The following is a 16,765-nucleotide window of genomic DNA, read 5'->3' on the forward strand; positions in this document are numbered from 1 at the left end:
AAATTCAAATGTTTAATTTTTTAATATACTATAAAGGTTCACCAAATCTAAAAATAATACTCTAATTGTATAAGGTTTCTTTTTAAGTAGTTGTTTTTTAAAAAATTATAAATAATCTTTATACTGTGCCACTCTTTCTTGTACTTCAAAGATAAGGAATATTGTCTTTATCACTATATAAATAACAAATAGTCCTTTAAAGGAGGGGTTGAGGAGATTAGGGGAGGAGAACTGTGGCTAATTTTCCCTGTTATTCTGTGCATTTATGGATATAAAGTTGAATATACCGTTTGCTTATGTCAGGGAGAACAGGCCATGTTCTGTTTTAGGAAATAATAAAAGTCCAGTTGCTCCTTTAATAAAGTTACTGTGCATTCAGCCCAGCTGAGTACAGAAGCATATAGTTAAGGCTATGTATGTAATAAAGAGAAGAATCAAGGCAATTATTTGGATAAATCAGAAAAATACATTTTTAGAGAGCACTTTATTGGTCTAAATATTTTTTCTTCCCATCATATTCTGATTTTACCACATAATAGCTCATTTTCCACTTCACTTTACTTGTGTGAAGTATTACACAGATAAGAAATTTTTATGGGATAAGAAATATCAATAATTTTCTCTATTAAGTCACATCTGCTTTTCTGGGGGAAAATCAGTATTAATATCCCCTTAGAAATCGCACCTAATTCAGGGAAAAAAACTCTCTCAAATTTTTTTTATTGTATGAAACGATCAAAAGGAGAAAACTTTTTTTTTTTTTTTTTTGGCTGAAGGATTTTTAGGCCAGTAAAGTGACAGTTCAAGTACTTATCATACCCCCGGTGGCTATGAGAACAAACCTCCTTGGCTACATTCTCAGTTTTGATAATAGTGATAGGAATAAGCCAGACTTCAAGCAAAGAACAAAACATCTTGGAGACTGGCAGAAACACACATTGAATTTAGAGATAGCCATCTTTTCACTCCAAAGAGTACCTTATTAGAGATTTAGAGCCATATTAAAATCCATCAAACTTATATATTCCTATCTGGCCACAGATAATTCATTCATATTTTCACTGGAACTAGCAAGTAATTTTGTATATTCTGTATAGTTCTTAAGAGCAAAAATTAGAGTTCATTGATGAATGAGCATAAAAACCAATGAACACTTTGAGAAGACACTGTAGAAATGTATGCTATATTAGAACCATTAATCTGTTCCAATGGAAAACCCTAATTTTTAGACAAGAAGGAAAAAAATCCAAGCCAAGTATGAGAAAAAGGAAAGACCCACAGACAAATCTGTATCTTTTTTGATAAAATTCTGAAGGAAAATGAGAAAAGGGTGTGCAAAATAAAAATGAGTTTATGTTCTTAAAGAAAACACTAGTACAGTTCTCTTAAGAGTTAATAAAAAGCTAAGGAAAAAATAAGTCGCCCTATTTAATTAAACAAAATAATAACAGGATTATCTGTCACTGATTTTCTTTCTTTTTTGTTTCAGGAATTATTTGATTAAAAGAATGGGAAAAATAGTCTGCTAGCAGCTATTTATATTAAAACAAACGAAGGCACAAATAGGACTCCAGAGGCGATGAGTGAAGGCGTGGTGAGTATCAGGTGATTTTGGCATGAACAGAAACCCTGAAATACAGTTGAAGATCTGGTGCTATTTTGTGTTTACAGTTGCATACCTAAGTGACTAACTCAAATCAGGGATCCATAAAAATGTTTTCTTTCTTACTTTCTAGCAATAAAATATACTTATCAAAACTTGCTAGCTTATCTGTGCAAATGGATACTTATCACCAATGCAAAAAATATACATGAAAATAAACCCTAAAAGACCTGCTTTTCATAATGTTCAAAAGGTCCTGTGCAGAGTCAGTTTCTGAAAAACTCTATGAAGATCTGATTTGGAGAGAGAGACCAAAATGTGGAATCCAAAGGGGGTAAGGACCACCGTGCCTCTGTGGGAGGCACTTCTGAATTTGTTGAAAGCTTAAATAGAATTTACTTTCTAATAGCTGATCACAGATAAGCTACTTGTCCTTAGGAAAATTTAGGGCCAATAAGGCCTTGTTTTGACAGAAAACACCCTTGGATCTTATTCCAGAATCCTTCTTCATAAGTATATCCTACATATACGATTAAGCTAGATTAGCACTGACTCTAATAATTATATATGGTTTTAGGAAAAAAGGATACCACTGAAGTCACTGGATACAATATTCATTTTAGACTACCTCAGGAAGGAATTACATACATTTGTTCAATAATTATTAGTTTAAAATATCTAAATATTGTTTTACATTTCTGCTTTTGAAAAAAAATGTCATCATGGTTGTATCTTCCTCCTAATCAAATATTCTAGAAGATGAGGTCATTCAAAACTAGACTGGAAAGATCCAGATTAAAAGCAGGGCATTGAGGTCACCAATTGCTGCTTTTGTCCCCCAGGTTTGTTTAAATACCTCAATATATCAGCAGCTGAAAATTATTCCACATCAGAAGCATCGTTGTCAGAAAGATGATAGTTACTTCCCTTCACCCGAATATATTCAATATATCTCCCTTCATCAGAATCTGAAGCGCCACATGTACATAACCTGTTATCAAAGAGTGATTCAATTTCCTCTAATTTTTTCCCTTTGGTCTCAGGAAGACAGCCATAGATGAAAAGGAGTCCCACACCAGCGAATCCAGCATAAAGGAAGAAGGCTCCTGCAACGGAAAAGAGTACATATTTGTACGTACAGTCCTAGGTTGGAAAGAGTTACTTGATTTTGACTTTTCTTTCTGGTCAATCATGTGTAACTGTGGTCTGACATAGAATCAAAAAATAACTACCAGCCTGCTTTACTGCTTTATTGTTCTAGCTCTGTGAACATAATACAATTTATCTTTCTTTCCTTTTTTTTTTTTTCTAAAGATTTTATTCATTTATTTGACAGAGACATAGCGAGAGAGGGAACACAAGCAGGGGGAGTGGGAGAGGGAGAAGCAGGCTTCCCGCTGAGCAGGGAGCCCGATGCGGGGCTTGATCCCAGGACCCTGGGATCATGACCTGAGCCGAAGGCAGACGCTTAATGACTGAGCCACCAGGCACCCCCAATTTATCTTTCTAAGTTCAAGTCATGTAATGTCTAACTCAAGAAGAATGATAAACTGGGTTCAGACATAACTTCTGCTTTGAATCCCTCCTCACTTCCCTGGCTAGAGATCAGTGTTCTCTCCTATGTACTTTTACAGCACTTTGCTGAGACCCCCGTCATAATAAACAAGTATTATAATTAGGTGCATGAATTTATGTCTGTCTTGTCTACTAGACTGCAGGCATTTTGAGGGAGAAATTTCTCATCTTATATTTCTGAAACCACATACAGTGATGCCACTGAATTCATGACTCAGCTAAGTACATGGCAACTGTTATCTTTCCAGTCTTTCATGCCCAAAGTCTAGGAGTCAATCTTGACTTTCTTACTCTCCTGCCCAAAATCCAATCTGTCAGGAGATCCTCTTGGATCTACCTTCAAAATACCAAAAATGACCACTTTTCGCCATTCCACTGGCATCTCTAGTTTAAGGGCCATCCTCTCTCATCTGAACTATTGCAGGAGTCTTTTAACTAGTCCCCTTGTTCCTTTTCTTAGACCACTAAGGTCCCTTTTTGTTTTTGGTCCGTAGCACTTCTCACCATCTGACATACTATAAAGCTCATTAATTTGTTTTGTTTCCCTTGACTAGAATGTAAGTTCCGTGAGGTCAGAGAATTTTATTTTGCTGTAACACTATGCATGCCAATGCATCATTAATAAAAAGACCTAAGTAGTACCTGGTTGTGTTTTCTAAGTGTCAATGCAGCAAGCCTAGATGGATGAGATATATGTGACTTGTGTATATTCTCTACATATTTCCAAGATGGTCTTTCCTTTATAATCGAATTCTCAATTTAAATATAAGACCCTAACTACAGTGGAGTTCCTGCCTAATTTGAGGCCTTAAATCCAGATCATCGTGGTGAAGAAAGGTGACAAACTAATATAACAAATGACTGCAGAAAGGCTATCAGTTTGGGAGTTGGAAGATCTGGGTTTAAATCTTTCTGTCTGACTTCCAGTCATTTAACCTCCTCTCTGTGCCTCAGTTTCCATATCAAGGGAAAAAAAGATGGTTTCTCAGCTTCTATTTAATTTATAGTTCTATAAATTTTACAACCCAAATCAGGAGCAGGTAGAGAGATGGTTATGAGGTGCTTGAGAGGGAGATGTGCTCTTCTGTTTCAATGTCAAAACTGATCTCCTCAAGGGCTGAGTTGGCTTGTTTGTATTTGGGTTCCCAGTGCCTAGAATGGTACCTGACACACTGGAGGGTCTAGAAATAAACGTGCTCTTATTGACTGCCAGATGGAATACTCTGGGTAAACAAATTTGAAATAAAGTGCTGAACTAGACAACATAAAGACATATTTCAAAATTAAGCTTTAAGCAAAATTAATATTTCTCTGTTCTTTTGAATCATTACAGAATAGGAAAGACATTATTAGACTACTTTCTCTTTTTTTTGGAGAGAGAGCAGGCACATGTGTTAGTGGAGGGGCAGACGGTGAGGGAAGAGAATCTCAAGCGGATTCCCTGTTGAGTGTGGAGCCCAATGCAGGGCCCGATCCCATGACCCTGAGATCATGACCTGAGCCAAAACCATCGGACGTTCAACCAACTGAGTCACCCAGGTGCCCCAAAACTACTTTCTTAAAGACATGCCTATAAGCAACCATTTCAGGAATATCCACAGAAACATTTCTTGGGAAGGCTCAAGGAAAACTATGGAGGAAAAATGCTGCTGAACTGGCCACCTGGAAGAATCTGCTCTGGAATGAGGAGGAGTTATGAGAAAAGAAGTGAAAAAGAGGTAAATAATGAGATTTCGAGAAAACGACTAAATCGTAACATAGTTTGTTACATTAAATCATCAGAAGCCAAACAACTCTTAAGGAGCTGGGCTGGTATAAATCACATTCTCAGTTTAAAAACACAACTCCATTTACAAATGTAGGGGTCCCTTTATTTCATTTGTTTGGTTCATGTTCAACAGACCTGTTTTTTATGTCTTCTACTTGGTAAATAACCAGAAAACAGTAATAGGTCACTGGGGATGCATGACCGAGTGTTACAGTGAGAGGTGGGGATCATGGCTCTGCAGAGGATGGATCAGAAAGTCAATCACAGAGTGATGCAGGCAGACTGTTGGGAGAGTTTCTTAAATTCTCGTGACCTGGTTTCCTCATCTGTCTAATGGGGAAAATAACTGCTGCCCTGCCCAACTGCAAAGAACAGAAATAATGTATGTTACATGCCTATTAGAATTCTGGAGGTTGGTTACCCAAAAAAGGGATAGCGTTATCAAATTCAACTAAATGATTAAGGAAGAAGGGCTGCTATTAGAATAGAATGACATTAGTAGGACTTAAAACTTGGGAAAGTTTTCATGAAAAAGGTGATACCGACAAGCTAGGTCTTGGAATAATGTGGGGATTTAGGGAAAAAAAAATGAAAGGAGATAAAGTACTATGTTTGATTACAGAGAAGTGAAATTTGTGGGAAGAGAAATGGGATCTTTAGCAGGAAGGGACAAAGAAAGGATGGTAATCATGATGATGATAACACAGAAAAAATAAGTGCAGATGGTAAAACATTTTAGACTAAATCAGGCTGCTAAACTCCAAAATCTCTACCAGAGCAAACTAGGTTTGGCTTTATAAAATATAATCATGTTTCACAATTTAGGAACAGTGGCATAAAGAAAAATAACAAATCAAATCTATCAGTGCTCAACCCCTACAGTTAAAAACAATTACATGGATTAAAGATTCTTAAAGGCGTGGCTTTTTGCTTGTGACCCAGATTCCCAAGCCAAACATCAAGAAAATCCTATTAAAATACAAGACCCTTTTATAGAATCTAAAGAACGCAAAGCAGGCAAATACCAAAACTTCCTAAGGGTGCCCCACTGGTGAGACCTGTGGTTCAGCCCCAGAGGCAGGGGCCAGCAGTGGGGGGGCTGTGACCTGCTCTAAGGGCCAGGTCAGTTATGTAAACTTACTTATTTCTCCTTGGAATGAAAGTGGAAAAAAAATAAAAAGTCTGTAATGAGTCTGTCAGGATTGTTAAGTGCATATATTCCTCAGCTTTATTCTGAAGAAAATAAATCTTATTAGAGTCCTATATTAAGTTTCAGATTTAACACAAATATTTAATTGAATTATACAGAATGAGGAATCAAAGATCATGTGTGACTGAATTTCAGTATCTCAGTACAGGAACTTTGATATAGTGCTTTCCAAGAGATCTATTTAGTAGATTTGGTATTTAGTACTCACAGTGCTATACATAAAATGGTATACTGGTGACAGTTTTTAGTAATAAACATTAGTGAATGGGGTCCAAGGCAGACCTTTCTAAGTGGTATAGTTTAGAAAATTTGAGGTCTTATGAAATAAGGAGGAAGTAAAAGACCTGCATATTTCAAGAGAAATACTTCATTATGGTATATGTTTGTTAAATCAGGAATAGAAACATTTATCTTACATAAATCAGTAACATGTAGATTAAAATTCAAATCCAAAAACAGGGAAAAAACTTGACCTGAACTTAAATATTGTTCCACTACTAGCAAGCGATAGACCTAATGGACCAGTGTGCCGACTTAATAGAAGCTTGGCTTAATGCAAAGCAAAAAGCTGCTTCTAACTGGATATACATAGTTTTAAAATTATATTTTATTAAAATATTAAATTTAATATTTTATATTAAAAATATTTTGTATATATAAAAATGTTTATATTTATATATATTTAAATGGAAGTGCAGTTGACACAATTTACATTAGTTACAGGTGTGCAACATAGTGATTCCACAACTCTGTACCTTATGCTGTGCTCACAAGTATAGCTGCCATCTGTGACCATACAGCACTATTATAGTACCACTGACCATATGCCCTATGCTGTACTTTTCATCTCCCTGACTTACTCATTCCATTACTGAAAGCCTGTACCTCCTACCAATCATTTTGCCCATCTCCCCCTATTCCCCACCCCTCTGGCAACCGCCAGTTTGTTCTAACTGGATATTTCTGAAAGAAGCCTGGCTATGCCCTATTTAAATTTTACTTCTGTTGCCTCATGTTGTTTCGGGCAGCATATATTTGAGAGGAACTTTGGTAACAAAAGCCTTGCCTTGTAGACTTTTGGTCTATGACTTAATAAAAAATACTTTCTCAGGATGTTAATCTATATTTAGGTCTTTAAATATTTAAGAATTCTCCAAAACAAAAAATTAAGCATTCTCAAGAATTAGCAAATATGGGTAAATATTTATTGTGTAAAATTTATGTTCTCAAAAAGACTAGTTTCTGAATTTATGTAAAAAGCTTTAATTGCCAGTGGGTTAAAACTGAATATACAAAATGCATATCCAGTTTCAAATGCCAGTGTATTAAGTTTTTTAATAAAATGTTTCTAAATTTCTAAATGTTCATTGGGAGAAACAAAGAGTTTTATAAAGATAATAAAAGTAAATACCAATACAGGATGTTCAGAAGAGAGAAGAGGAATAGATTTGTATAATGTTTCCTCATATTCAAAATTCTTCTGCATATTTATTCATTTGACAGACACTTTTGAGTGCTTATCAAATGAACAGGATGCCCTGGAAGGCATTGGGAACATAATGGTGAACAAGGCATAAGTCCTGGCCTGAGCTCCAAACATTTATGGTCCAACTGTGAGGGGTGTGCTATGGGGAAGGGACCAGAGAATGGCATAAGCAAGAGACACTCCATATACATACAGAGACTTATGGGGAGAGTAGAATAAAAACCTCACATTTCACCTTTTAGAATCCTATAAACTCATAATGAAGAAATTCTGTTGCTAAAGAGAAAATCTTGTCATTTTAGTAAAGTTTCATTTTAGAAGTTTTTTCCTGACTCAGCCACTTCCTAATACTGTTTTGAGTTATGGTCCACACATTTCCGCTGTCAGGTTTATGCTTCAGGCAGTGGTGGGTGCTGCTCTGAGTGGACAATGAAATTAATATGCCATGACCTGAACAGCATAGATGACATAGTGGAAGGCACGAATCACAGCACGACCTTTGGGGGAGCTCCTTGGACATGACGCCCATCTCCGTCATGAGACCTCTTCAAGCATTAGCCCTTACATTCCCTGCCTGCATCCTTTCTGCCATCTCTCTTGTTTTATGTTTCTTCATTAAACTAAGAGCACTGCTGTGAAGATTTCCAACTGGGGAGATAGCTGGGAGAAGTTTGGGTTGGAAGGTGGGAGAAGGCTATAAAGCACTGAGGGACAAGAAGCAATGCTGCTTAGGAAAGGAGAATTCTTTTTATCTTTTCCAAGTACATTTTCAAGGCCTTTGGGGAATGAGAGACCCACATAGAGATTACTTATAATAGCAAAAATATAACCACTATACTTTTAAACACAAATGATACCATATATAAAAAGAGGAGGAAAAATAAAAATGAAACTATAGATGGGAAAAATAGTCTCTTACCATAGTATGTAAGATACTCTGCTGTGTGTAAAAATGTCAGTGAAACGAGAACGTTGAAAATCCAATTTATTCCAGATGAACATGCATTTCCTGTACTTCTTGCCCAAAGGGGATATATTTCAGAATTCACAGTCCAAGGCATTGGTCCCATTCCTGAGAAAAACATAAAACTAAAAATTTCAGTAAGTAGTTTATAAGGAATTTGAAAAAGAGTAGTTTGTCTCCCCTAAAAAGAGACACTTTAAATAACACAACAACACAAAGCCTTTGTTTACCAGGTGCGAAGAAAACAAGATATAAAATAAGGCCCAGAAGTGCAGTCCAGGAGTATGGCGTAGGGCAGAAATTGTAAGCCCAAAATACTTCTTCTGTTTTAAATTTGGTTTCATTCTCACACCTGAAAAATAATGCAAGATAAGTATTAATGTTTTAGGGTATAGTTGCAGAAATTCAATGTGCTTAATCTTGGAAATACCTGAAAGTTCCTTAATATCCTTAAGGAAAAGGGTCCAAGATGTTTTTCTTGAAAAAAAATTAAGATTTAAATGTACAGTATTCGTTGTAAAGCTCACATAGAACATCTTAGATCTGAATATAACTCAAGAGGAAAAAATATACTGTGTGTACAACTCAACAGCAAAAAAACAATCCAATTAAAAAATGGTCAGGGGGGATGCACCTGATTGAGCATCTGATTCTTGGTTTTTGGCTCAAGTCATGATCTCAGGGTCCTGAGATTGAGCCATGCAAGTCAGGCTCCACACTCAGTGGAGATTGTCTCTCCCTTTCCCTGTCCCCTCCCCACTCTCTCTCACTAAAAATAAATAAAACAAATGGTCAGAGGATCTAAATGGACATTTTCCTAAAGGAGACATATAGATGACAGGTACACGAAGAGGTGTTCAACATCATTAATCATCAGGGAAATACAAATCAAAAGCACAATGAAATATCACCTCCCACCTGTTAGAATGGCTACCATCAAAGAGATGAATAACAAGTGTTGGTGGGGATGTAGAGAATGAGGAACCCTTGTGCACGACTGATGAGAATGTATATTGGTGCAGCCACTATGGAAAACGGAATGGAGGTTCCTCAAAAAATTAAAAACAAAATTACCATATAATTTGGCAATCCAACTTCTGGGTATTTATCTGAAGAAAACGAAAACACTAACTCAAAAGATATATCCACCTGCGTGTTCACTGCAGCATTATTTACAATAGGACATGAAAGTAACTGGAGTGTCCACTGATGGATGAATGGATAAAGAAAATGTGTGTACATACACACACAAATATTATTCAGCCTTAAAAAAGAAGGAATTTTTGCCATTTGTAACAATATGGGTGGACCTTGAGGGCATTATGCTATGTGGAATAATACCGTATGATCTTGTATGTGCAATCTAAACAAAAATACTGAGCTATGGTCGTAGATACGGAGAACAGGTTTGTGGTTGCTAGGGCACGGAGTTTGGAGAATTGAAATGGGCCAAAAGGTACAAACTTCCAGTTAAAAAATAAGTCATGGAAGATAATGAACTGCATGGCCACTACCGTTAATAATACTGCATTGCATGTTTGAAAGTTGCTAAGAGAGTAGGTCTTAAAAGGTCTCATGACAAGAAACATTTGTAAATAATGTATGATGATGGATGTTTAATGCCAAATCATGTTGTCCACCTGAAACTAATACAATGTTATAGGTTAATTATATCTCAATAAAAAAACCACATTGTGTTTTATACCCACTTTATATAAGTCAGACATGATTTCCAGTTAGTCCTTGAAAGCTATAGTAACACTTTAAGACTACTGAGAGTCTGTTGTGGTAGAAAGACCGTAGAATTTGCAGTCAGGACAAGATTCAAATTCCCAAACCACAGTTTTTTTTTCCATCTGTAAAATGGGGATAATGCCTTATTTTAAGGATTAGAAGGGTCCCTTGTAAACAGGTGATGGTGTAGATGTGGGGAGGGAACAGGTCTTATCTGATCCCAACTAACACTTTCCCTTCCTGCGTGTGTCCTTGCTTCTGTCTCAGTCACTCCCTAGTGACTTTGCCTCCTAGTTCTATTGTCAAGCAAAGTCTCCTCTGGACTTAGATTGACTCTCAAGTTAAACTTCCAATTCTTTACCTTAATTGAAACTGGAATTGCCCATGAAGACACAACCAGCCTCACAAACATTCTTGCCCTCATTGTCATTTTTAGACTAGTGTTCTGCCTCTATCAACCTCTTATGTTTGAACCTTAACATTTAAGCCCTGTCCTTGCTGGTCTGTTTATTACCTCCATCATAACACCCCACCTCGTCTTTCTGAGTTGAGTGCCTGGTCAGTCATATCCTCTACCCCCTCACATCCTCTGCCACAGCTGTTTATTTTTACTTCTGGCCCATATAATACTTTGGTTTAATAGTTCTTTATTTAGCCTCTGAAATTGCAAGAGGGCACTTTATAGTTTGCTTGATTTGGAACTATTTTACTTCAAGGTCTCAGCATTCCTTTTCTGATAACAAGCATTCCTTTTCTGGTAACAAGCATTTTATTTCCTCATTTCTGATAACTTCCTCCACACCCAAATCACAGTCTTTAGATTCTAAACTCCACTCAGCTTTCACTTAACCTCATCACTCAGTGTAGACCCATGCCAATACTCTGCCGGTCTCTACAATCCATCTTTCCTTCCTCCATGCTTATCTGCCATCCTCAGGATGTCAGTTTCCAACCATGCACAGTACCATTTAACTGCCTTCAATTACCACTGGGCTAAACTTTGCTCAACTGTTGTATCAATTAATTAAAATATGTACTATCTTCCAGTACTGAAATCTTTCCCTCTTTCTCACTCCTATGAACTTGGGTTCTCCTTTAAGAGAAAATGGAGGACGTTCAATTTGAACACCCTCAATTTTACTCTCTTGAACCTCTTGTTTTTCTGCATTTTCTTTCAGGGCTCTTCTCCTAACACCTCCATTAGTAACATGTCTCTTGCCTTTTCTGAGGATCTGTACCTCCTTCTTCTGTCTCTGCTGGGGTCACGTTCCATCAGCAGTCTGTCTCTTTCTGCCATTTTCAGTTTTTTCTGACATGAGCCTTCCCTTCTATTTATGACGCACAAGCTTGCTGCTACTCAACTGTTCAACCCCTCTCGTATTACACTACTAGTTCATCTGCAATTACAGAGAAATTTATACTGGTGAACTCTTCAACCTTAACAACCTGACAACCTACTCTTTCCTTCCTAGGCCAGCTCCCCCGTCCACCCATAGGCCAGCTGACTGAATTACTGTTCAGTTACTGAATTCGGCTAACAAGATCTTCCTTAGCTGAGCCTCAGACTCACTCAGGCTCTGTTTTCCTGAATCTACTCACCCAAAAGTTAGACCTTCTAACCCCCAAATGCCTTGATTTTGAGGTTCTTTGATTACTTTCTGGTGCTTGATATTGCTGACAGATCTTTTTTCTTCTCTTTCCCCTTTGCTTTTTACAGTTATATCTTCATCTTCTCCCTCTGATATATATGTCTTCATTGCTGTTTAAAGTGTCTCTTCCTCCCCTCAACCTCTAAATAAAGGTGTTTTTAAGGTTCTATTGTGGGGTCTGTCCCTTGTCTCTTAAACATTTCATCTAATTGTAATTACATTTTTGAAAGAAAGGAAGACTGCCATATGCAGTGCCTCACTGGGATGTGTCTGGAGTCTTGGAATCTTGACTATCCTACATTCTCCTACAAATTGAACTTGAGAGCTCGTTTGGAGGTTCTGACAGGTGCACAGCTTCTCATATACCCTTGATGGAAGAACAATATCTGGGAAGGTCATCCTCTTTTGAGTGTACAGCTACAGGAGAGATGCACATGGAAGGGTGAGGAAGGGGACACATGTCTAGCCGCCAAATCAGCCAAAGCAACTGTGGCGATCAGTGGGGTGACATATCACTGCTAGATCACCTTCACACCCATCTCATCTAATTTTAGAGATTGATAGTCTCCACATGGATGCTCCCTGATAGTTTCTTCTAGCGTTGACTTTTTTTCTCATGCTCCATTGATGGAATTTGGGTATCTGCTGAATATCCACTATTATCACAGGTTGTTGGAACATTAACTGTGTAATGCATACTGAGTGCTTAGCACACTGCTTGGCATGTAGTGTATGCATAGTAGTATCAGTGTAATAGTGCCTCTTATGACATTTCTGTTTTCGATACCACCACCACTCCCTGAGTTGAAATGGGTTAAACTCTTGCAGTTATCCTCAATATTTTCTTACCCATCTTTCTTAAAATCCTCTATACTTTTAAGTCCAATTAAAGAAGAGTGGCTAAGACTATGAGCTCTGGGACTGACATCCTATGTTCAAATCTAGGTTGGGACACCCAGATTTGAAGCTGGGATATTTGTGACCCAGGTACTTAACTTTTCAAAGCCTGTGTCCTCATCTGTGAAATAAGGGTTTTCCTGGCACCTACCTCATATAGTTATTTTGAGGCTTACATGAGATGATGTATGCAAAGAACTTCACATGATGTGGGTAAAAATTCATAATTATATTGCCTAGACATATTTTCTTGAATCTGCCTTTTCTATTTGCGTTAATACTGCCCTGATTCAGATAGTTTGTCTCATCAACTGCATTTGTCTCTTTGGCAGACTCTGGAGTAGTCTCTCTGTGATCCATTTCCTGATACTCAATCCTCTTCTCTAGTCCTGTCTCCTTGAGTGTGGGAGTGACCTGTGACTTGTTTCTAACAGAACGTGGCTGAAGTGACAGGACGTATGTGATTATGTAAGCTGCTCCACGGAAGTCTCTCACTCCCTTGCTGGCTTTGAAAAAGTAAGCTGGTACGTGATGGGATGCCAGTGTTGGGATGCTCATGGGAGGGACTGAGAGAAGTCTTTAGGAGCTGGGGGTAGCCTCTGATTAACAGCAAGAAACTCAAGTTCTTGGTACAAAAGTTACTGAATTCGGCTAACAAGATCTTCCTTAGCTGAGCCTCAGATACAACCACAGCCCAAGTGAACACTCTGTAGCCTTGTGAGACCCTAGGCAGGGGGCCTAGCTGAGCTGTGCTTGGACTTGCTGGCCCACAGAAGCTGGGGTATAATTAATGTGTGTTGTTTTAAGTAAGTATATGGCAATATTACTATAGCACCAATAGCAAATAAATATAGTCTCCTGATGATTTTCCCTACGTCTGGCATTCCTTTCTTCAAACTATCACCCCACCAAGTTGAGCTCTCGAAAGCACTGCTCTGGCCACCTCACTGCTCAAAAACCTTCAGCCCCCTTATCCCAACTGCCTATAAAATGGGGCCTGCAAAATTTGGCTGCAGCCTACCTTATATCTTATACTCCTGTATACAATCCTTTTCTCCAAATAATTATACTGCTAATTTTTTGAACCAACTTTCCAGACCCGGTATGTTCTACTCATGCCATTTCCTCTAACTGAAGGCAAACTCTCACTCTTGATCTCCACTGTCACAATCTAGCTCGGCCTTCAAGGTGAGTACAGCTGCCACCCACTCACCTATGTGAAATACTCTGCTCTCTCAACAGATTTTCATTTTCCTCACTTCCATCATTATAAGTGCTCTGAAATGTCCTATCTATATATCCTCCCTCTTTTACTGTCCTGGACTCCCATCCGAGGCAGCATAGCACAAAGGTTAAGATCTAGAGTTAGGCTGCATGGTTTTGTATCTAGGTTCTGTTACTTACCAGCTGTGTAACTTTGGGCAAATTAGTCAACCTCTTTGTACCTTGGTTTTCTAATCTATATAAAGTCCCTAATAAACTTGTTACAAAGATTATATACAGTTGTAATTGCATGGCACAAAGAAAGTGATTTAAGTGTATGCCAAAAGAATAGCCAGTTTTGTATCCCCCACCTGCCTTTTCTTAAATCTCCACCTCTAGCTCATACTAGTATTCTCTATGTACATAAATGAAGATTTCACACTGAACTGTGAGTAGAAAATAGCATTAGAAATCTCCTGATCAATAATCTTCCATCTTCATTCCTCACCAAATAGTCTTTTGAGTTATGTAAGAAAGGGGACAGGGAGGGAGAGGGAGAGAACGAGAGAGAGAAGTGAAAAAGACAAGCAGGCAGGTTTCTGGGGAGGGAAATGCTTACATGTACTCAAACCACTAAAATTCACTGAAAAATTCTATTCTCCATTTTCACTCATTATTATCAAAGTCACTTGCAGGATCTCTTTTGCTGGAACAACGGAAAGCAGCATATTTTAGGGTGAGCTCTGTGTTTGGCCGGGTGTAGCTTTTCACTGTTTGGCCATGCACGTTTATGTGCGTAGAAGGGCGAGTAACTCCTTGTCATCCTCGTGATGATTTTAGGAAAGCGCCACAGGCTCTGACTTGGCAGAGTTACATACTCAGCAGTACGCAGACCGCTAATGACTAAGATGGTGACATCACCTGACCTTTAGAATATAAACACTGGAAACCCCAACTAAAAGATAAAAACGTATATTCCAAATGTTATTGCAAAATACCCTCATGTTTTCCTGGCTGAGTGACTGCGGGTGAAAGAACATAATGCTCCAGAGAAAGAACAAAAAATACTTTGACATCAGTGTGTGGGCTGGGATTAGAAAAAGCCATGCTCTTTGATGGGACACCTCACCACGTTCAAGAGCAAAAACCAGAAAACGGATGATGATAGCGGGAGCTGTGCAGAGAGGCTGCTGCAGCGGAAAGAGCAGCCGAATCATGCAGGCAGGCAATACAGGTCTCACTTTGCCAGGGACAGAGGACTACTCGAGCGAGCGAGCGACGGGACGAACACCTGCCATGCAGACCATAAACGATCAGTTGGCTGTTCCAGCCGCGGAGCCCACAGTGCTGCCTTTAATAACGCTTCTAGAAATTCACAGCTCTCTTCGAAGGTGGAACAGTTCTCCCTTGCCTACTCAACAACCAGTCTAATACCAGTTCAGATGTAGAGCTATTTCTGCATATTGTGTGTGTGTGACCTCTCTCTCCATCAGATATCCAGAGAAATAACCAAAGGAACTAGGTGCTACAACTGCCCTTGTCCCAATTAACCATAAGCAATTTGTTCTGTGCTTCCTACACAGCCCATGCTTTTCTATTGCTCCTTTATTCACGATGAAATGAACTGCTTCATGCTCATAGGTGGGGGATGCTAGAAAATACAACCTGTATTTAACATGCAAAACTTCAAATTTTATTTAGCCAATCTTAATCGTTGAGAAACCAAGAGAACTCTACTCCCGTCCCAGAGTTTACAAAAAGATGTAGGGTTTCGGGGAAGGGAAAAGAAAGCTTGCTAGGGTTTGCCTGCCACATCTACCGTTCTTCTACTGAGTTTACTGCACGTAAATTCATTACTGGGAAGTGGGAGTGAAGCATGATTTCATCTCTAGTTCCTGATGTAGGTCTGTGATTTCTTTGAAGAACATCATTAAGCTATCACCTCAAAACAAAATGGACACCCCAAAGGGTAAACTTTAATAGTTCTTTATCTATAGGAATTTATGATCTGATTACACAGTTAGTCTGAGGCAGAAAGGTACCTAGAAAAGGCCAGAGTATCTCCCCAGGGAAGGACACCTTTGCTCTTGTCTGAAGAGAAACATAATGCCAATCACTCAGAGGGCCAGGATGACAATTTATAAGCAACCCAAGCCATGAGAAATTTCAATTTTTGAACATTCCCATCAAAGCAATAGGAAAAGTTACTGTTAGAAACTTGACTCATTACTTCTCATTTTAATTTCTGTTCACTAGCATAATTCCTACATGATAATCTAACATGAAATAAACTTCTGTCAAGGGTGGCAACATAGCATTTAAATGTTTTTTAAAAAAGATCTGTTTTAGAGAGTGAGAGCAAGCAAGCAAGCAGGGGGAGAGGCAGAGGGAAAGAATCTCAAGCAGACTCTCTGCTGAGCATGAAGCCCAACACGGGGCTTGATCTCACGACCCTGAGATCATGATCTGAGCTGAAACCAAGAGTTGGATGCTCAACATACTGAGCCACCCAGGCGCCCCAGTATAGCATTTAAATTCTAACATATGTACAGTTGAATAATTTTAGAAAAGTATGGCTCCCTAGCTTGTAGCATGCAGACCAGGTTGAAGATCTTGGCTCCAGATGATTTTCTATTGTCTACCTTTATTTTTCCTGTTTTTTGTTTTACAATTTTC

At 38.4% G+C, this 16,765-nt stretch overlaps 1 protein-coding gene across 1 annotated transcript in view; it reads right to left on the reverse strand.

Moving 5' to 3' along the window:
* Positions 1–1,490: 1,490 nt before the first annotated feature.
* SLC2A13 (solute carrier family 2 member 13) overlaps positions 1,491–16,765 on the reverse strand; it is a 376,137-nt gene continuing 360,862 nt past the window's right edge. The window contains exons 8-10 of the mRNA XM_028113233.2: positions 8,837–8,958; positions 8,562–8,714; positions 1,491–2,709 (exon numbers count right to left, since the gene is read on the reverse strand). Coding sequence (XP_027969034.1) covers positions 2,483–2,709; positions 8,562–8,714; positions 8,837–8,958 — 502 coding nt within the window. The 3' untranslated portion in view covers positions 1,491–2,482. The remainder of the gene's footprint in view (positions 2,710–8,561; positions 8,715–8,836; positions 8,959–16,765) is intronic.

The sequence above is a fragment of the Eumetopias jubatus genome, unplaced genomic scaffold (genome assembly GCF_037043125.1).
Source record: "Eumetopias jubatus isolate StellerSeaLion01/CBP00866 unplaced genomic scaffold, mEumJub1_p1.0 scaffold_8, whole genome shotgun sequence".
Taxonomy (NCBI): Eukaryota; Metazoa; Chordata; class Mammalia; order Carnivora; family Otariidae; genus Eumetopias; species Eumetopias jubatus.